Raw genomic sequence first — 20,633 nt, forward strand, 5'->3', positions numbered from 1 at the left:
TTCTAAATACCCAAGATACCAAAAGGAAAAAAGGTCAAGAAAACGGTGGTCATAGACCCTGTTGTTTTGAAGATAAGAGACTAAGAAGTAGTAAATCCTCTATTTGAAAAAGGTAAAGAACACGGACTTTAGTCAAAAATTCAGCCTAAAAGGACTTTTCTACTTTTTCAGATGGCCCTGTTATAACCATCTCCAGTGACAAAGATCTAGCCTCTCTGCAATTATCTAGTTCACCTTGCCCTTGGACCATCAAACAAACTGGTATAATCAGGGTTCCCTACTACATCTTCAGGGGAAAGATTAGACCAGGTCACCTAGTTCCCAGAAAGACCTGCACCAGCCCGACATTCACACAGCTTAACTGGAAAGATAAAAATGCACTGGCTGAGCTGGTAGAGGTCATCAGTGATAACTGTGATGAGATCTGACATCATTTGGAGGCAAACCGAGAAAAAAAAGGCTCAAGAGCTTGCCACAAAACTAGTTTAACATCCCTAAATAAAAATCTTGTTAAAATCTCTAAATAAAAATAAAACATCCTCTTAAAACAAAACAAAAAGCTATTGAGGCATTAGACCCAGGGAATAAAAACTACCACATAACTTCCTATCCTACCCCAAAGATGATGAAATAAAGTCACACACACAAAAAGTATCTTTGGAAGATTTGAGACCTCACTAAAAATTAATGTTGTTTAATTAGAAAATGTTGAGAAATCTACTTTGCTATGTTTTAAACAGGAAAGAAGCAGTTTCCTGTTTTAATCAGGCAGCAGCAGTAAACTTCTCATTCTGTATTATTGATTCTGACAGGAGTCAACTATTTAGACCAGATGATACGTCTGACTTTGGTCAGTATCACAAATCATTAAGAAAAACTTCTGGAAGGACTTCCCTGATAGACCAGTGGTAAAGAATCTGCCTGCCAATGTAGGGGACACAGGTTCGATCCCTGGTCAGGGAACTAAGATCCCACATGCTGCAGGGGAACTAAGCCCACGCGCCACAACTACTGAGCCTGCGGGCCTCAACTAGAGAGAAGCCTGAACGCTGCAAGAAAGAGCCCGTGTGCTGCAACTAAGACCGACACAGCCAAAAATAAATAAATAAAATAATTATAAAAAAAGAAAAACTTCTGGAGACATTGTGGGTGGATTATTGCTAGTGTTGTGAAAGAAGCTTATACTGTCAGGAGGATTTTAGCAGCAAGTATGTGTGTATATCACATCCTCAAACCAACTAAAACTAGCTTTAAAAACAAAAAAATTTACTATCTCGCGTAATAAGAAATTGGGAGGCGAGAGAGTTCAAGCCGTTAGGGGTTCGACAATGTCAGAAGGCATCCCTATTCTTTTTATCCTGTGTGCTGCCATCCTCAGCTCATTCATGATTTTGTCCTCAGGATTATCCTCCTCATCTAACAACAGGTAGAAATAAGCCACTCTTTACTAGTAGAAAATGGTCTAAGTGACCTTCTCTTGTAGCTCTGCCTCAAATTCACAAGCAGTTATAAAGCAGTGGCGAGAAAAGAGCAGCCTCAGACGTGATGCATAAAGAGTCCCTTTATTATAAGTAATCAAAAGTAAACAAATACTCTCTTTAAATAAAAGTTAAATATGGCTGCCCAAAATCACTAAAATAATACAATGGCCAATAGTTAAACTCTTCATATATTATGACTACATGTATATCGCCCTCAACCTGATAACTTTCTATAGAGTGTTTCATTTTTCCTAAAAGGATATTACATTAATCACAACTTATTTAAATTATTCTGATACTATATTTATAAGAATCATCTCTTAAATATTTAAATACATTAGAACGCAACTTTGATCATTTGGGGAAATTTCCCATTTCAACTCAATGAAAAATATCCATTATATTTATCCATTATATTTTATTCTTTTTGGAGTAGGTCACCTCCAGATCTCTTGGAATATTTCATCCTTTTCTACGAAAGTGTATGCGACTCAGAAGTTCTCTGAACTTCAGTAATAAGGAGTAGTTATTCATGGTTTCTTTCCATGTTTCATAAGTCCTTCTAAATTTGTCATAATAACTTTCTTTTTTCAAGTTGAAATCTGATCCAATTTTTTTAAAATAACTGTCTTTTTTCCATATTTCTCTCCAGGAGCCTTTGAATTTTTCCAAATAACTTTCTTTTTCAGATTCTTCCTTCCATATTCCTTCTCCTTTTTTTAAGGCTATTAATTCAGCTTTAAGTAAGTTTCTGTGAATTCTCCAATAGATTTTAGAATCATAATTTAGTCCTTTAACGAGAACAGTTTTGCCAAGGCCTCTTCTCAAAATTTCTTCATTCAGACTCACACTAAAATATCTACCCTTGAATAAAAAAATAACACAAGCCAATTATTTAATAAAGTTACTAGCATACCTGTAAAAGTTTATTTACTTTAAAATCAGTCATTCTGCAACTTGAGTCCTCTAAATAAAAGTCAAAAATATAAATGCAAAAGGCTCGTTAAGAGCTTAAAACAGTTAATGCTAAATCCAAGAATTTCATTACTAGAAGAGACCATTGCTCAAAGACAATTGACTCTTTTATAACATATAGTTCTCCACAGGCTCACTGGTCTCCTACCCAAAAATGTGCAGAAGCAATAAAGCATGAAAAGCGTTTTTTGGTTTTATTGTTGTTGTTTGGAGGGGAAATGGAGCACACACCAGATAGGTAAAATGACAGGAGGCCACAGCAAAAGAGAAACTAAAGAAAAGTAACAAAACTAAAAAGTAGACAAAAGCAAAATGAAATGAATCATCACTGAACTGTTAATTTAGGTTCAGAATTCCAGTGTTGAGGAAGGCACTGGCATGTAAGTACATTTTAAAAAGATGTCCCATAAAATAATGAACATAAACGTAGTCCTGGCCCTTGAATCTTCACCCTTCAGGAAATTTCATTCATACCTCACTGCCTAATGAAACCAGATAAATGGGATTTATTTTTCTCGCTAATTTACAGTGTAAAGGAGATCCTGCTTAGCTATTTCCATAGTCCTTGTGGGATTTTAACCTAACAAGATTAATTTTAACAAAGTATTAGTAATTTTAGAGCTTCATTAGACAAGTAATTCACAGTTAAATTTTTTTAATGTGAAAACTAAAAGTTTAAAGTAGGAAACATTTTCTAAGACTATATAAAGGCATAAAGTAACCTTTTGTTTCTTTAAATGCAGTAACTTTTGGTACATGATGATAAGCGGCTAAGAAATACAGTTTTAAAGGGATTATCATATTTGTCTCAATGCTTTAAATTTAATGAGCTGAACCAAAATAAAAAGAAGTAAAATTCAACCTCACACTACAGTAAAATTCAACAGAATTAAATTACCGAAATATGCATAAAGCATAATTTGGTCACCTTCTAGGAAACAGTATAAGGTAAAGACAGATAAGGTGAAGTGTGGGCTCAGGAGCCAGGAAGAGCTGGGCTTGAATACTGGTTCTTCCACTTGGTTATCCAGAGCCCCCCCTGTAAATGGGAATAAAATTATTCCATAGTGGGGTTTTGAGGATAAATAATATATACTCCTCAATTGAAAAGACAAGTTAATATTTTTGTAAGGCCTTTGGGATCTTTTATATACTTTTGTATTATCAACTTAGTCAAGTGTAGATGCTTCAACCAATTGGTATTGGATAATTCTTATTTTGAAAGAACTGAATGTGATCTGGACATGCAAAAATTAATGGATTTCATTAGGTGTTCTATTAATAATTCAAAAAGCTTTTAATAATTAAAATGGTTACAATTCTAATCACTTTAATGTGAGCTTATTTTTCTCTTCAGATTATTCTTGTTTGTTATATGATAAGGAACTTTAAAAATAAGAAAAATTACCCTTAATCCTGTTATAATAAAATTTCAACTATTTTATTTTTCCATGTTCTTTTTTCAGTAATTGTCCACCAAAAGAAATTTGGAAGAAGGCACATTGAAGGACTCAAGACAGTGACAGGGCAACAGTAATGAAGCCCTAAGGCATCCGCAGTTACAGAATGGCTAATGGCCAGTCATAAAGGTAAGGAAACTCTGAGGCAATGTCTTCAGATGATTGACTACTGATCGTGAATAGTATTTAAATAGGCTCAATTTAAATATGCCCAGTAGTATTAAATATACTCAATGTTTTTAGAGTTCAAAGACTTATATGTTAAGGCATACCTATCTACAAGGTATTGGACCAGAATAAGCAATATTTACCTTCAGAAAACACCCTTGCTCTTTGCAATTTCCAGCTGACAAGTTGCACTCAACAAGTGGTTTATAATAACAAGTGTGATATAATGTCCATAAATAAATGTATAAGATACTCCTTAAACTGGCAATGTCCAGAGTCATTAATAATTTGGAGTTTTTTAACTTTTTCTTAATTTTCTATTTTTTCTATAATAAACATATAAACATAATTTTTTCTATAATAAACAAATTTTATAGCAAAATTTACATATGAAACATCTAGTTCTCTATACATAATCACTGTGAGCAGTACTTTAAAAAGACAAAAAAATTCAGTCTCATTATATATTCAAGGTTCTGATTAATGATGAGTTTATGTATTAAATAATAAGAATAAAATATTGCTAGTTATTTCTTCACACTACTTACCTTATTCACTAAAAGGTAGCAAAAGAGTGCTGAATTCTCCTTTCCAAGAAGTTGGAACCATACTACTTGGGAAGGTTTTAGCTCTTTTTGTAACCACACCTTCCCAGTTTCAGTGAGTTCTACTCCAGCCAACTTAACCAGCAAAGCACCACACGGCTCTTCTAAAAGGGTTAGGTAGAAGAGAGTTTTAGCTTTAATACCACGTTGCAAAAGCAAATTCCAAAGTCATCTGGGCTCCAAAAAACAATTGGATATATTATGTTTATTTATAAATACCCAGACTCTCTAGATATAGATTCATTCATTTCTATAGTCAACTTGTCTTTTAAAACAATACAAGTATGTAACAGATGGAATAATTTCAAAAACTCATTTCAGTAAGCTCCAGAACAGGATGTGGGGTTTAACCAACTTACCTTTTTTAAAAAAAATCTGCCAGATTTATTTCTATGCACACATACACGTAATGCTACAAGATATGTCATTCAATAATATAAGCTCCTACGACCAATAGGACTGTATAAACTGCATTTTCACTTAATGTAATGAGGATATTTTCCCATCTCAATAAATATTGATTAATATCAACATTATTTTTTTTTATATACATTTTACAAAACTGACTTCCAGACAGGATTTTATCAATTTATTATCCAAGTAACATAGTGATAAGAAATTCTGGGCAAACTCTTGATAAAATTTTAACCAATTAAACTTTAATAACAGGATTTTATTGTAGAAAAAGTTTATAACTTTACATAAAGGATAATGGCTGACAAAAAAAAATCTTAATGACTTTTTTTTGAAAGAAATTATACACTTAACATGTTAACTCTTTTTTTTTTTTTTTTTTACGCGGGCCTCTCACTGCTGTGGCCTCTCCCATTGCGGAGCACAGGCTCCGGACGCGCAGGCTCAGCGGCCATGGCTCACGGGCCCAGCCGCTCCGCGGCATGTGGGATCTTCCCCGACCGGGGCACGAACCCGTGTCCCCTGCATCGGCAGGCGGACTCTCAACCACTGCGCCACGAGGGAAGCCCAACATGTTAACTCTTATACAAGTAGCTGAAACTATAAAGTTAAGTTCATTTAATTGCTAGGGAAAAAGTAATACTTGAGTTCAGGAACATATCCTAGAAGCTTGCCACAATATTATTTGATGATAGAAAAACATTTTCTTTAGGGCATGGGTTCTTGAAACCTGTCCTAGAGTTTCAGTTAGAGAAGTATCAAAAGGTGTAAGTAGGATTATGTCCTTAGAAAAATCTGTGACAGTAAACACACAAATTAGATTAAGGCAGAACATATACTAAAGACTAGATGAATTCAAATCATTGGTACATAATGAGTTAAGGGAAGCCTGAAGGTTCTGAGGTCTCTCTTCAATCCTTTAATGCTGCCATCAACACCAGCTCTCTTCCAATAAAACATCCTCTAGTCTTTAAGACCAAAACTTTGGGGACCAAAAACATGAATCTAAGTCAACACTATCAACCTTAAGTATTAATGTCCTAATTCTTCACTTCACAAAAGGTCATTGGGATTCCTTTAAAATTAGCAATTCCCCATTAAGCATTTAAAATACGATGCGGTCAATAAAAATTTAAAAATAAATCTTCCAAGAACTAATCTATTGAATAAGGTTAGTTATACGCATCATATATTTTTGCCCAAACAGTTGAGGTTTTTTTGAAAAAGGAGATGCAACTTTTAATGCTTATGATGTCTAATTTTAGCTTTGTGTGAATCCCTCTATCTTACCAGCTCTTCAACAAATCTTTTATGCACATATTTTAAAAGAGCCTAATTCAGGGCTTCCCTGGTGACGCATTGGTTGAGAGTCCGCCTGCCGACGCAGGGGATGCGGGTTCGTGCCCCAGTCCGGGAGGATCCCACACGCCGCGGAGCGGCTGGGCCCGTGAGCCATGGCCGCTGGGCCTGCACGTCCGGAGCCTGTGCCCCGCAACGGGAGAGGCCACAACAGTGAGAGGCCTGAGTAACGCAAAAAAAAAAAAAAAAAAAAAAAAAAAAAAGCCTAATTCATACTGGATTGGATGACATAGATGATGCCAAAGGTTATATAAGGAGACAGCAACATGGGCTCCAGTGGAAGAGCCCAAGAGCAGGACTTGGGTTTTGCAGAATGAACAGACAGGCAGGGGAAGGAGTAGGAAATGAGTATGTCAAGTAAGGGAAAGACCATGGGCACCTGGAAAAAACTGCAGACATAAGATGAATACTAAAGCAAATCACCACTAAGGAGTTTGTTATATTTCTGTTCCATCAGATGGGTCGGAAACTTCATGACTAAATATTCTTAAGGTTTTTATAAAGATAGTACATGACAGAAAAACAACTGATTTATACCCTCAATTTAGAAAACATTATAAGTGAATTCATGACAATGGACAATTTCACGAGACAGGAGTATTACATATGTCAAAAAGGTTATTGTTTACCATCCGGGATAGGAGAAGCTTTGAGTAATATCTTCACTAGACTGCAGGTTTTGTGATTACTGTAGGATCACATCCACTGTTTGCCACTATATACTGAGACTGTGACAAAACAGCAGGCATTCAGTAAACATTTATTGAAGAAATGAAGTGTCCTAAGAGTTTCACTTCATAAAAATTTTCAGCTCTGTGTGTGTTTGCTTCCTCATCATACACACCAAAGATAAGATCATGGAAGGAAGGGATATCACAGAATAGTCATGAGAAAGGAGTCTTGGAAATATTATAATTCTCTTCTTTGATGGTGGTGGAAACAATAAGCCAAAACTAGAAACAGAACACAAGCTCTCCACGCCAACACACATTCTACTACACCACACAGACTCTACTCTGATGTAGTTTTCTGAGCTAAATCTTTTTGGTTAGAATGGCCTTAATTTGGGGAGCCTGAATCCTAGCCCTCCTTACAATAAAATCAAAAGTCCATCCCTGGCACTTCTCTGGTGGCGCAGTGGTTAAGAATCTGCCTGCCAATGCAGAGGACACGGGTTCAATCCCTGGCCTAGGAAGATCCCACATGCCGCAGAGCAACTAAGCCCGTGCGCCACAACTACTGAGTCTGTGCGCCACAACTACTGAAGCCCGCACTCCCCAGAGCCCATGTGCTGCAACTATTGAGCCCACGCACCACAACTACTGAAGCCCACATGCTCTAGGGCCCACGTGCCACAACTACTGAGCCCATGTGCTGCAACTACTGAAACCTGTGCACCTAGAGCCTGTGCTCCGCAACAAAAGAAGCCACTGCAATGAGAAGCCCACGCACTGCAATGAAGAGTAGCCCCTGCTCGCCACAACTAAAGAAAGCCTGCGTGCAGCAACAAAGACCAACGCAGCCAAAAAAATTAATTAATTAAAAAAATAAAAAATAAAAGTCCATCTCTGTCCTACAGCCCAGGTAGTAAAAATAGTGAAAGGAACATAAGGAGCTTTCAATTAACAGCTATTTTTAAATGAAAAAGATTATGCTATAACATCTTATTATATCATTCAAAATAGTGCTTGGAAAGCAACCTTCTAGTTTTACAACCATTTTATATGTAAATAGGTTTAACTAATGAAAATGCAAAATGATCTCTTTAACATCAACAATTTTATGTCAGTTACAAAAAGTATTAACACTACTGTTACATTTGTACTGGTCATCATCTGTTGGGACGAATAAGACATGTCTGTTTCTTTAACTTTTGCATCTCTATACATAAAGTTGTGGACTGGGTAGCAGAAAACTGTTTTCTACCTTTGATTTCATCAACTGTTCGGTAGATGGCTTCATACATGGCCTTTAACTTCTATAGAAAATATACATATATATATTTTTGCGGTACATGGGCCTCTTGCTGCTGTGGCCTCTCCCGTGTGGACCACAGGCTCCGGACACACAGGCTCAGTGGCCATGGCTCAAGGGCCTAGCCGCTCCGTGGCATGTGGGATCTTCCCGGACTGGGACACGAACCCGTGTCCCCTGCATTAGCAGGCAGACTCTCAACCACTGCACCACCAGGGAAGCCCCTAGAAAATATTTAAATAACTGGGGGAGAAAAGTAAGTTTCCTTTCAGCTCTAAAATTTTGATTGTTTGTACCAACTTGATAAACATTTTTATTTGATGGGAAACCCATTAATAACAATATGTGTATATGGCAATTAGAGTGCTGTGGCATTGCTCGACTTCTGGGGCAGATTCCCACTGAATACCATCCCTGGAGTTGTATGATGTACAGCCTGGACAATCACAAGTGATGACCTTGCTGTCTAAGCGCTAAAGAATCATCACTATTTCAGACAGGAGAGATTTAAATTATTGTAGCATTATTACAACAACTGAGAAGGTAGAGGACTTATGAAGTATAAACCACGCTTAGAGCTGAAATGGCCATTAAATGGCCAAATAAACATCACAGGTATCTTTCTTTAGGGAACAATACTGTTTGATTTGTTAAAAAAGTCAATCATGTCAGGTATGTTTGGGGAAAAAAATTAATCTTATTCCTTTGCAGCCCTATCTAACTGAACAGAGTGATATTCATTCATCTGAGGGTAAAGAAATAAGAAGCCCTTTCTTCAAAACAGTAAAATAATATTAAGAAGATCTTTAAATATAACTCAGTTAATTCATTTGACAGATTTTGCCAAGTCTCTGTTGGCTAACAATTATTTTTCTAGGGACTGTTAATAATGAGATTGATAAGAAAAGTTCCCTGCCCACCAGGGGCTCACAGTTTAATAGAAGGATATAAACCTAGATATATAATTACAGGAAAATGTGTTTCAGCACTTTAATTGCAGTGTGTATAAATTGCTTGGGGGATAGGAAAGAAAGAGGCTAATTCTGCTTGGGAGTTAAGGAGAGCTTCACAGAAGAGCTGACATTTGAGATAGATCCTAAAGAATCCACAGGAGCCAAGTCACTCTGGGCAAAGAACTATGCCCAGGGCATGAGAACACATGCAAGCAGTAGGCATGTCTGTGTGGCTGGGGGCTTTGCCATGAAGCAGGGAGAAATGGGAATTGCAGCAGCAAAGCTATGGACTCTGCCCAGCTCTCCAGCCTCCTTTGGTGTCTCTTGTCCCATTCTTCCCTATGCCCCGGCCAGACAAGTCTTCACGTGCTTACCGAAAGAGCCAACTCATCCACAGGCATATTCTTCCTAGCCAGCCCCCTCCCATTCTTTGGGTATCTGATTAAATAGCAACTCCTCAGTGAGGCCTTCTCTGACCACTATATATGTAGGTTTGCCCTTCATACAACCTCCAATAATTCTCATCCTATACCCTGATCCTTTTCTTCATAGCTCTTAGGACAATTTTTCATTTGTTTGTTGCCTATCTTTCACCTGTACTATAAGCTCCAAGGGGTAGAGTGGTCTTGTTTATTTCACTCCACACATACGGCTAGCATAGGACCTAGAACATAACATGTGCTCAATATTTGTGGAATAAATGCTTGAATGCCTGAATGAACCACTGAGTGGTTGAATGAGAAAAGGAGGGAAGGAAGAAAAGAAATCTAGAGCCAAATTAAATAGTTCCTGTATGTAAGTCAAGAATTTGGACTTTCCCTCATAGACAATGGAGAGTTACTAAAAATTAAAATGACTTTTTTTTGCTGTTTTTAAAATAACTTCTAATAAAGGAACATTAAAATAGTTATTTAGTGTTATTATTGTTGCACCTTACTTACTTCTCCATGAAGATATAATAGGTAAAGTAATGGGAATATGTTCAATCTCTAAACCATTCTCGGTTACTCGGCGTAGTCGTCCTCGTAGTTTAACATTCCTTCTTATAAATTCTACTGGAATATCTGAAGAACTTGTGAATTTTGATGTCTGTTGATTTACAAGGAGAAAAATATAACATTTAATTACCATTTTCATATTAAAATTAAGCATGTCAAATTCTCTAAACATTTTAAAGAAGATATAACCACTGAAAATTTTTAATTTGGTTCTTAATTTTATATTAAAGTTTTAATAAGATTTAACAGAAAGTGTTTATGGGAACATTATTTAGAAATCTTTAGTCATTATTTTACTATTTCAAGCTACTATATAGAGAACATTAAACAGACTCCTAACTTCTAAAAGCTTACATCCTCGAAATATGACACAATCCATCAAAAAGCAGTGAGTCTGAACAAGGCACCACACAGATCTGACTAAGTAGTCACTATCCTATACTATAGATGTACCATCTATTCATGCAGGTACTGCTGGGAGAACCTAACCAAAACTGAGGCAAGTCAAATTTGACTACTAATCAACAAGGTTTTTCTCCTTATTTTTTATCTCATAGGAGGAAAAGGTCCCTCCCAAAAGGCCAACATTAGGAATTTATTTAAATACCTAACACCTTGGAGTTAGTCAACATTTTATACCTGTGTCTTCCATATTAACAGTACTATAGAGACAAGCTTAATTCATAATCATGGCTGGGTGAGAGCCTCATACAGGCAGAAGAATAAATGAGTACCCAACTTCCTAAGATAGTAAAGTTGGTCTAAACATTAAAAAAAATTTTTTCAAACAAGAAAAATATTGTAGCAGACAAATCCAGAATGTGAAAACATTAAAAATGGGATAAATGACTTGGTTACTCTAACAAATCAATGGCATAAAGGGGAAAAAATGGGGGTGGGGTTCTAAACTGTTATAAAATAAATGAGTCATAAGAGACATAACAAACTAACGCAATATATGGACCATTTGAATCCTGATTTGAACAGATCATCTATTGAAAAAAGACACCACTGAGACAATCAAGGAACTCAATATGGTCTGGGTATTAGATGATGCTAAGGGGTTATTAATTATCTTAGATGTGATAATGTTCTAGGACAGACGGACACTGTGAGTCTCTTGATGTGGCACAACAGTATACACAGTCACCTTCTTGTTCACACTAAATCTACCAAGGAAACACAAATCCAGACTGTGGGACATTCTCTAAGACAAGTGGCTTGGGCTCTTCAAAAATGGCAGTGTCATAACAGACACAAATTAAACATAAAGATAAAGTGGGATAAAAGTCTAGAATAAAGGAGACTAAAGAGACATGACAACTGAATACAGTGTGTGATCCTGGACTGAACCTTAGGCTGGGAAAAAAACAGCTACAAAGGATATTTTCAGAAGATAAATATGAATATGAACTGGATTTTAGATTTTACTGCAAAAATGTTAAATTAATTAGCTGTAATATTAATGTGACTATGTAGGAAAATATCCCTGCTCTTAGGAGGTACACTATGAAGTCCTTATGGGACAAGTTCCATCATGTCTGCAACTTGCTTTCAAATGGTTTCACTGAGGGAGAGAGAGAAAGCACAACCATGGCAAAATGTTAACAACTGGTGAATCTAGATAAAAAGGAGGTGACTGCTTTTTCTGGAGAAAACACTGTGAGGAAAAAGATTCTGAAGGTATGTATTGTCAGCATTCATTCAAGAATGTGGAATATGCAGAATGTAAACAAAAGGGAAGAGAAATCCTAAATCAAACACACATGAAAAGTTTGAGTGAGTCACCTGACAGAAGTTGTCTATGAAAAGGTTATGGGAAAGACAGAGAAATGTGGGCTAAACATCCACATAGATGGCTCCCAATATGGTTCTGTGACATCCCTAGGGTAGCACTGATGAGTTAATGTCAATGGGACGGGCACTCTAGGAGTAAGCCACAGGGCTCTGACCTGGATCCTCTCCAGTTTAACATGATCACCAGTGACTTGAATGTGAGCATAAGGATAGAACATCAGCAGGTCTGATGCTTGGAAGTGTATGAATACTAAGTCAGAGGTAGTATTTTAAAAGATCCTGACAATTAGAATGAATGGCTACAACATAAAAGTCTGCCCCTGTATCCTCCCAAACTAAAGGATAGAAGAGAATAAAGTAGCATATATGAAAAAGATCTACAGGTTTTAGTTAATTGTGAACTCAAAATGAGTGAAAATGTGACAAGGCTGCCCAAAACAAAAAGTGCAAACTCCCTCTCCTCTTTGCCCAGCCCACCCCCCCTCCCCTCTGCAAAGTTCCACCCAAAGCAACATTATTAGGAGCAGGATCCAGAAAAAGAGAGGTGAGGGAGAGAATACTCTAAATCGGGCTCTAAGTGGAATCTATCAGGCTGTTCTGGGTGTCATATTTCATAAAAGACTTCATCAAACTGGAACAAAGCCAGAAGAGGAGAAAAAAGATGGTAAAGAGCCTGGAAACTACATCACCTGAGAAAACCAGGAGTATTTTGCCCAAGGAAGGCAAGACTTAGTAGGAGTAGAGAGGGACATTAAAGATGTCTTCAACTACTACAGGTCCATCCTTTAAATTCTGAGGTGTTTTCATTAAAGGATACACATAAAAGGGCAAAAGTGTGCCTTGATGCTTGGAGTTTTGGTAGTTATTAAGGAGCTAGGGGAGGAAACGGAAAAACGTAGAACCCAATGTTCTACTTTCATGAAGCTCACAGTCTATGTGAAGAACCTCTAAAGGCAGATTATTACATCTACCTCATGATGGGAGGAATCCAATAATCCCTCAACAGCCCAAAGTTCAGTGCAGCATTTCTGTGATACAGAAGGCACCATCTGGAAGAGGAAAAGACAATATGCATAAAACCAGAATACAACTATAGAGCAACACATGAATAGGTTTAATATAAAGTGCAAGTGCTAAAGGGTCAAAATGGAAAGGATAGGAACACCTGAGGAAGACATCTTTCAACAAAAAAATATTGAGTTTGTGATAAACACAGCCTGCTCTCCGGAGCAGGCAGAAAGATGATCCCACTAACAAGGGTGCTATGCCCAAGCTTCAGACAGTGAAGGGTGTGTCCTAAAGGCAAACAGACAAAAGCTGGAAGCATCGCAGTGAAGAGAAAATAATAAGGGTTTTAAATTCAGGAAGATGTCATATGAAATCCAGTTCTGCCATGTACTAGCCGGATGATCCTGTCAGAGTTATTTCTTTGACCATCCATCTACTCATCTATAAAAGTTAGGCATAAGAATACCTCTATAACAGAATTATTTTACCTATTAAATGAAATTATATATATAAAGGACTCAGCACAGTACCAAAGTTAATAATCTTTTTTATTTTTTAAATACGAAATTTGGAATTGTCAATCTGTGACTGAAAGAATATGAGAATCTGATAAACTCTCAGAGGGAAGAAGGAGAGAAAACCAGCAATCCAAAAAGAAACCTGGACAGGAATTATCAAGGCTCCTTGTGGCAAGATATCAATGCAACATCCATTCCCAAACCCATTCTCCCTTGCCAACATGCTCTGTATGGGGTGGAAAAGCTAAATGGCCACTTGCCCAGCCTACTTTCCCTACCTAGAGGTGGCCATGTGTCAAAAGGATGTGAGCAAAGGTCTACAGAGGGCTTCTGGGAAGGTTTTTGCTTTTTGCATAAAAGGAAAAGATGAGGCTGGCACCTCTCTTCCTTTTTCCTCTCCTGCCTTGAGCAGCCTGCTATAGCAGCCATCTGTGCCATGAGGAAAGGCAAGGAAAATCAGACAGACCTAAATTCTATGTTACTAAGCCAGGGAAGCAATGCTAGCAGCCTCTAACCTCCACGCTTCTTGTGACATGAGAAAAATCAACTTTTTAATTGGTTAAGCCACTGTTGATTGGGGTTTCCCTTATTTCTAGCTAAACCTCTCCAACTGTTCTATAACAGAGTTTTTTAATCCCCTAATGTTCCAATATTCTTTTCCTCTTCTTTAGTCTTCTCTTCTTATAAAAAACCATAAAATCTAAGAAAAAGACACCAAACTTAAGTCTAAAATAAATAACCTCACTGTATATATATATATATATATATATATATATATATAAAATTGAATAATTTGCATAAGTCAATGACATACCTAACATAAGCAGGATTAGGACATGAAAGTCAATGAGAAAAAAAAAGAATGAAAGTCAGTGAGAATAAAAGTGGACATAATAAACAGTAACACACTTTACTTTTAATATTACCAAAGTGAAGTACTGAACTATATACTAAAAATAACGAAAAACTTACAATGATCTCTAATTGATTCATGTGTTTTTTTAAGGGCTAACAAGAGAAATGATCCCTCAGCGCTATTTTCCCCTTAACTCATAATCAGATAATTTAATATTTTGGCAATTTTGGAAACTTCAAAATACAGATATGTCATGGAATGTAGAGATATAAGAAAATGAAAAAAGTAGAATGAAAAGAACTAAAGTTTCAAGCTCCATTCTAGAAGAATATACATAGGCTAAAAATGAATGACTTACAAAATCATGGAGGAGTTATAAGAAAGAGCCTGTTAAATATAAGGTTAAAAATGAGTTCAAAAAAAAAAAAAAAATGAGTTCAAGCCCCCCCACCCCCAAGAAGACAGCCACTTCAATAAATGGTGTTGGGAAAACCAGACAGCTACATGTCAAAGAATGAAACTGGACTACACTCCATGCACAAAAATAAATTCAAAATGGATTAAAGACTTAAACATAAGGCCTGAAACCATAAACCTTCTAGAATAAAACACAGGCAGTATGCTCTTTGCCATCAGTCTGATTAGTACTTTTTTGGATATGCCTCCTCAGGCAAAGGAAACAAAAGTGAAAATAAACAAATGGGACATCAAGCTAAAAAGCTTTTGCACAGTGAAGGAAACTGTCAACAAAACAAATAGGCAGCCTACTGAATGGGAGAACATATTTACAAATGATATATCCAATTTGAGCTTAATTTCCAAAATATACACAGAAGTTATACAATTCAGCATCAAAAAAAACAAACAACCCAATTGAAATATGGCCAGAAGACCTAAAGATACAGTTTTCCAAAGAAGGTATACAGATGGTCAACAGGCATACGAAAAGATACTCAACATCACTAATCATAAGGGAAATGCAAATCAAAACCACAATGCGATATCACCTCACCCTTGTCCGAACAGCTATTATCAAAAAGACAACAAATAACAAGTGTTGGTGAGGATGTGGAGAAAAGGGAACCCTCATGTACTGTTGGTGGGAATGTAAATTGGTGCTGCTACTATGCAGAACAGTATGGAGGTTCCTCAAAAAATTAAAAATACAACTACCATATGATCAAGCAATTCCACTCTTGGGTATTTGTCCAAAGAAAATGAAAACACTAATTTGAAAAGATATATGTACCCACATGTTCACTACAGCATCATTTACAGTGGCCAAGATATGGAAGCAACCTAAATGCCTATCAATAGATGAATGGATAAAGAAGATGTGGTATGTATATATACAGTGGAATATTACTCAGCCATAAAAAAGAATGGGATCTTGCCACTTGCAACAACATGGATGGACCTAGAGGGTATTATGCTAGATGAATAAGTCAGACAGAGAAAGACAAATACTGTATGATTTCACTTATATGTGGACTCTGAAAAATAAATGAACAAATGCAACAAAACAGAAACACAGTCATACATACAGAGAACAAACAGGTGGTTGCCAGAGGGGAGGGGAGTGAGGGAAGGAAAGAAATAGGTAAGGGAGGTAAGACTAGGAGATAAGCTTCTAGTTACAAAATAAATGAGTCACAGGTATGAAGTGTACAGCATGGGGAATTTAGTCAGTAATTATGCAATATCTTTGTATGGTGACATGGTAACTAGACTCATGGTGATCATTTTGAAACATACTGAAATATCAAATCACTACGCTACGTAACAGGGAGTAACATAGTGTTGTAGGTCAATTTTACTTCAAAAACAAACTCATAGAAAAAGAGATCAGATTTGTGATTAGGAGAGGTGGGGGTAGGGGAAGGGGGAACTTGGAAGGTACAAACTTCTAGTTATAAGAGAAATAAGTACTAGGGATGTAATGTTCAACATGATTAATATAATGAACACTGCTGTAAGTTATCTATGAAAGTGGTTGAGAGAGGAAATTCTAAGACTCCTCATCACAAGGAAAAAGGTTTTTTTCTATTTATTTAATTTCATATCTATATGAGATGATGGATATTCACTAAATTTACTGTGGTGATCATTTCATGACGTATGTAAGTCAAATCATTATGCTGTACATCTTAAACTTACACTTTCACTGTATGTCAATTACCTCTCAGTTTAAAAAGATGAGTGCAAGGCACTAAAACAAAAAGAAGGGAAAAGAGAGACAAAAGTTTTGAAATTGGTGTCTGGGTGAAAATGCAACATTTGGAAAAGATAGTGTGATAAAGTAATGGGGTGTAGTCAATGATAATACAAAACAATATAGAGATAAGTGTAGGAAATAAATATATATAGAAGCAATATGTCCATCGCAGTTGGATGACACATGACACTGACACTGAACATGACACTGAAATTACATCCTATGATAACAATAAGATGTATTAAAAAGTACTTGTAAATCTTGAATTATCAAATGGATTTCCACAATGTCTATTATTAATACATTATTGAAAGGGCCAAAAATACATTAAATGAAAGCATAAATTATTTAGTTCTAAGAGACATAATTCAACTGCGATTTAAATTTAATACTACCATAGGAAACACTTTTGACTGTTTTCAACATCTGAAATGCAAATTTAGTGGTTACACCATTCTAGCAAATTAAATCCTTTTCATATTCCTTTTAAAGCAGGAAGAAAAATGATTATGGAAATACAGGCTGTGCAATTACTTTCCATAAAATCCTGTGGATGTGTTACTTTTAAACCAACATCTTAAAATATGTTCATTGTTCTAAAATACTATTTAAAAGCTTCTAATATGAATAACAAAATGATACACTGCTTGAGATATCATCTTTCTCGTTTGAAGTGAGAAAAATTAACTGTCTGGTGCTTATCATAATGTCTTCTTCCTTTTTTAACTTACCAGTCGAACACTTCTTAGAAGTAACATTACTCCAGCTATGGCCATTACGGTGCTGATGTTCTTCAAAAAGAGATTTAATGATTAATCCTAATTATTATTCACAATAGTGAAAATACTAATTAGAGGGCAGAAAAAAAAAATCCTCTCTGTATCTAATTGCCCAAATAAGGCATATCCTTCAACTAAAGGTCCACTTTTTCCAAAAAAACTAACTGCCCACCCGCCTATTAATCTTCCACTTTTTCTCCAACCAAACTGGCACACACAGTAATTATATACATAATATGGTACTGCTCTCTATTGATTGTATTGCTTTAACCATGAATTCCCTGAATGCATGAATTAGTCTAATACTTCTTCTGCAAGGCCCACAGGAACTCCATAACCCTGAGTCTGCAGGCAGAATTTAAGTATCTGGTAGAAAACTTTATCACCAAAACCTTAAAATATAGCACTTGGGAAATACATGTTGCAAACAGTTGGGAAAAACTTAGCGATGCCTTTAAAGTGCTTCATTTAAACTGAAACAGACCTAAAGGAGTTTAATTAATTAATAAGGATCCTGTAATTCCCTCAACAGTGGTAATCTAACATGCTTTCCTTCAATAAACACAACTAAGCATATAAGAGATGAAGTTGAAAATATACACAAGGGTACATTCTGTGATTGGATTATTTGGAATGAACTATCCATGTGCTTGCTAACTTAACACTGTTTCCTCCCCAGTGCTGATGAGGTTATTTTTTTAATTTGTAATAACCAATGCATCTTTTCCTGCTTAACTGGAAGAACCAAGGCCTTATCAATTAACATATATGTGTATGTATGTTCACATATATATATTACATTAATGCTACAAATATTTATCTAGCACTTACTAAGTGGTCGTTACTACTCTAAAAACTGAGCTGCACTGGTGAGTGAAAACAGACATGGTCCTGGCTCTTGTGCTGCTTGGCTGCAAAGTATTTGCAAAGCTGATGATCCTACTCAACTTCCCAGCAGAATTCAACAAAGTTAATCATTCCATCTGAAAACATACTCTTCACTTGGCTTCCAGGACACCTGGTTTTTCTGATTTTCCTCCTCCTCCCTGTCTGTTCCTTCCTAGTCTTTGCTGACCTCCTTTTCACGCCCCAAATTCTAAACGTTAGTGAGGCCCCCAGGTCTCAGCTCTAGGGCTTCTTCAGGAGCTTTTCTGACTGGCTCCAAGATGTCATCCAAGCTTTAAATACTACTCAAGGTTTATGCAGCCCATTCCCAAAGTTATATGCCCAGATCTGATTTCCCTTCAATACATGACTCCTGTCTCCAGTTGCCTGGAACATCTACAGCTACGTTTAGAAGTCTAATGACCATCTTCAAGTTCACACATCTCCATTTAGGGGTCTCATATACATCCTCAAGTTCACACGTGCAAAAAGCTCCCTAGATTTCCCTAACAATTCATTTATCCCAACTCCTCTATATCAGCAATTTCCAACACCATTCACGAAGCAGGCAGCCCCCTTTATTCCTCTCTTTGTTAGAAAGAAAGGATCACTACAATCCTCTCTCGTCTAGTCGCCGAAGATGCAGCCCCCCTCTCCCCTGCCCCCGCCCTTTGTTGGAACTCCAATGGCCTCTCACTGCATTAAACAAACGAACTCCTCCACTCCCCGCAAGCCTATGGAGTTACGTGCCCTGCTTTGGTCTCTGCCCGGCCCTTCCCAACTGCCCCCGCGGCCCCGCACACGCTGCCCTGACCGGGCGGCCCTCGAGCTGCTCCCCCGCGGCCCTCCATGCCTCCCCGGCCCGGCGGGTCCGCTGCCCGGGCCTCCCCAGGGCGCGACTCCCTCAGGCTCGCGCCGCGCAGCCCGCGCCCACCACCTGCCCGGCCAGCGGGTCTGCGGTACCCGGACGAGACGCAGGTGGTCGTCTGCCCATTGCGAGATCCATGCCACCACATTGGGCGCCGTTCGGTCCCGGTCCGGCGGCGGGGTGCCGGCGGCCGTAGGCCTCCCCGCCATGTTCCCGGCCACCCGCGAGCCCGCGCCGCCTCTTTGACCGGGCGACAGGGGGCGCCGCTCTCCGCGAAAGGGCGGATGTGTTCGCGCTCCTCTGGCTGGAGGGGAAGCCGTCCGAGCCGACCGCCGGGTCCCCTTCTCCGCAGCCTAGGAGTGGCCGCGGGCAGGCCTCCCAACCCATAGTGAAATATCTTCACAGTGACCCCAGCATTTATGCAGGGTTTTCCCACAGCGCAGGAGATCTCTGTGATACGGGAACAGGAGCTGCAGAATTCCTGGCCATGCTGATGGGAGATGATCATTTTCAACTCGCTTAACTCACACCAGTGTGGGTAGCATGTGCCATACAAGAAAGAAAACTGAAGTAGATCATTCCTTCCACCTGCTCCCAAATATAACAAGATGCGTATTTCTTATAGTTGAAGTGTTGCTTCCTAAACCAGATATCAGATGCTCTAAATCTTTGAACTGTTAACTGATTAAATGTAGGGAGCTGACATATTCCAAAAATCAATACATGGATATTAACTTATTGCGGTTATCATTTTGCAATATATGCTTATATCAAATCATTATGGTGTACACCTAAAACTAGGAAATGTTATGTCAATTATATATCAATAAAAAATCAATAGTGTATTTTAAAACAAAAATAAGTCACAGTACAGTGCAAATTATATAATATTTATGTTAAAAAAATTGTGCGTCTGAACCATGAAAAGCTGTGCAAGAAACCTGTAACAGGGATTACCCCTGGGAGGAAGGATTTGGGGGTAGGAATGGGAAGGTTTCACTATCTGTCGGCTCTAACAGAACATTTTGCAAAGACAGAAATGTTCTGTATCTGCACTGTCCAGTTTCATAGGTAATAGCCACATGTGGCTATTGTGTGCTTGAGATGTAGCTAGTGCAACTAAGGAACTGAATTTTTAATTTTATTAATTTTGATTAATTTAAATCATCACAACTGGCTAGTGGCTACCATATTGGACAGTTTTGTTTTACCGTATGCATATATTCCGTTTAAAAGTCAAAATAGAGTATGCTGTATTCCTAATAACACATAACACATATTATAAGGATTGCTTCAAGGAATGTATTGTCTGAGTACTAT

General features: G+C 37.5%; 1 protein-coding gene across 6 annotated transcripts; it reads right to left on the minus strand.

The window, feature by feature from the left end:
- Positions 1–1,544: 1,544 nt before the first annotated feature.
- On the minus strand, positions 1,545–19,815 carry C5H3orf33 (chromosome 5 C3orf33 homolog). Of its 6 annotated transcripts, none has more exons than XM_059063817.2 (6): positions 19,409–19,587; positions 17,513–17,572; positions 13,156–13,233; positions 10,331–10,478; positions 4,633–4,793; positions 1,547–2,345 (listed from the first exon to the last, which is right to left on the minus strand). In XM_059063817.2, exons 1-6 carry the CDS (start codon positions 19,520–19,522, stop codon positions 1,944–1,946), a joined length of 963 nt encoding a protein of 320 aa, XP_058919800.1. In that variant the 5' UTR covers positions 19,523–19,587; the 3' UTR covers positions 1,547–1,943. The 6 variants fall into 6 exon arrangements, with proteins under 6 accessions (XP_058919798.1, XP_058919800.1, XP_058919802.1 ...); XM_059063820.2 differs by lacking the exon at positions 1,547–2,345 and adding an exon at positions 2,666–3,495 and having other exon boundaries at positions 19,409–19,586; XM_059063815.2 differs by lacking the exon at positions 13,156–13,233 and having other exon boundaries at positions 1,545–2,345; positions 19,383–19,700.
- Positions 19,816–20,633: the final 818 nt, after the last annotated feature.

Source organism: Kogia breviceps, chromosome 5 (genome assembly GCF_026419965.1).
Source record: "Kogia breviceps isolate mKogBre1 chromosome 5, mKogBre1 haplotype 1, whole genome shotgun sequence".
NCBI classification, from domain to species: Eukaryota; Metazoa; Chordata; class Mammalia; order Artiodactyla; family Physeteridae; genus Kogia; species Kogia breviceps.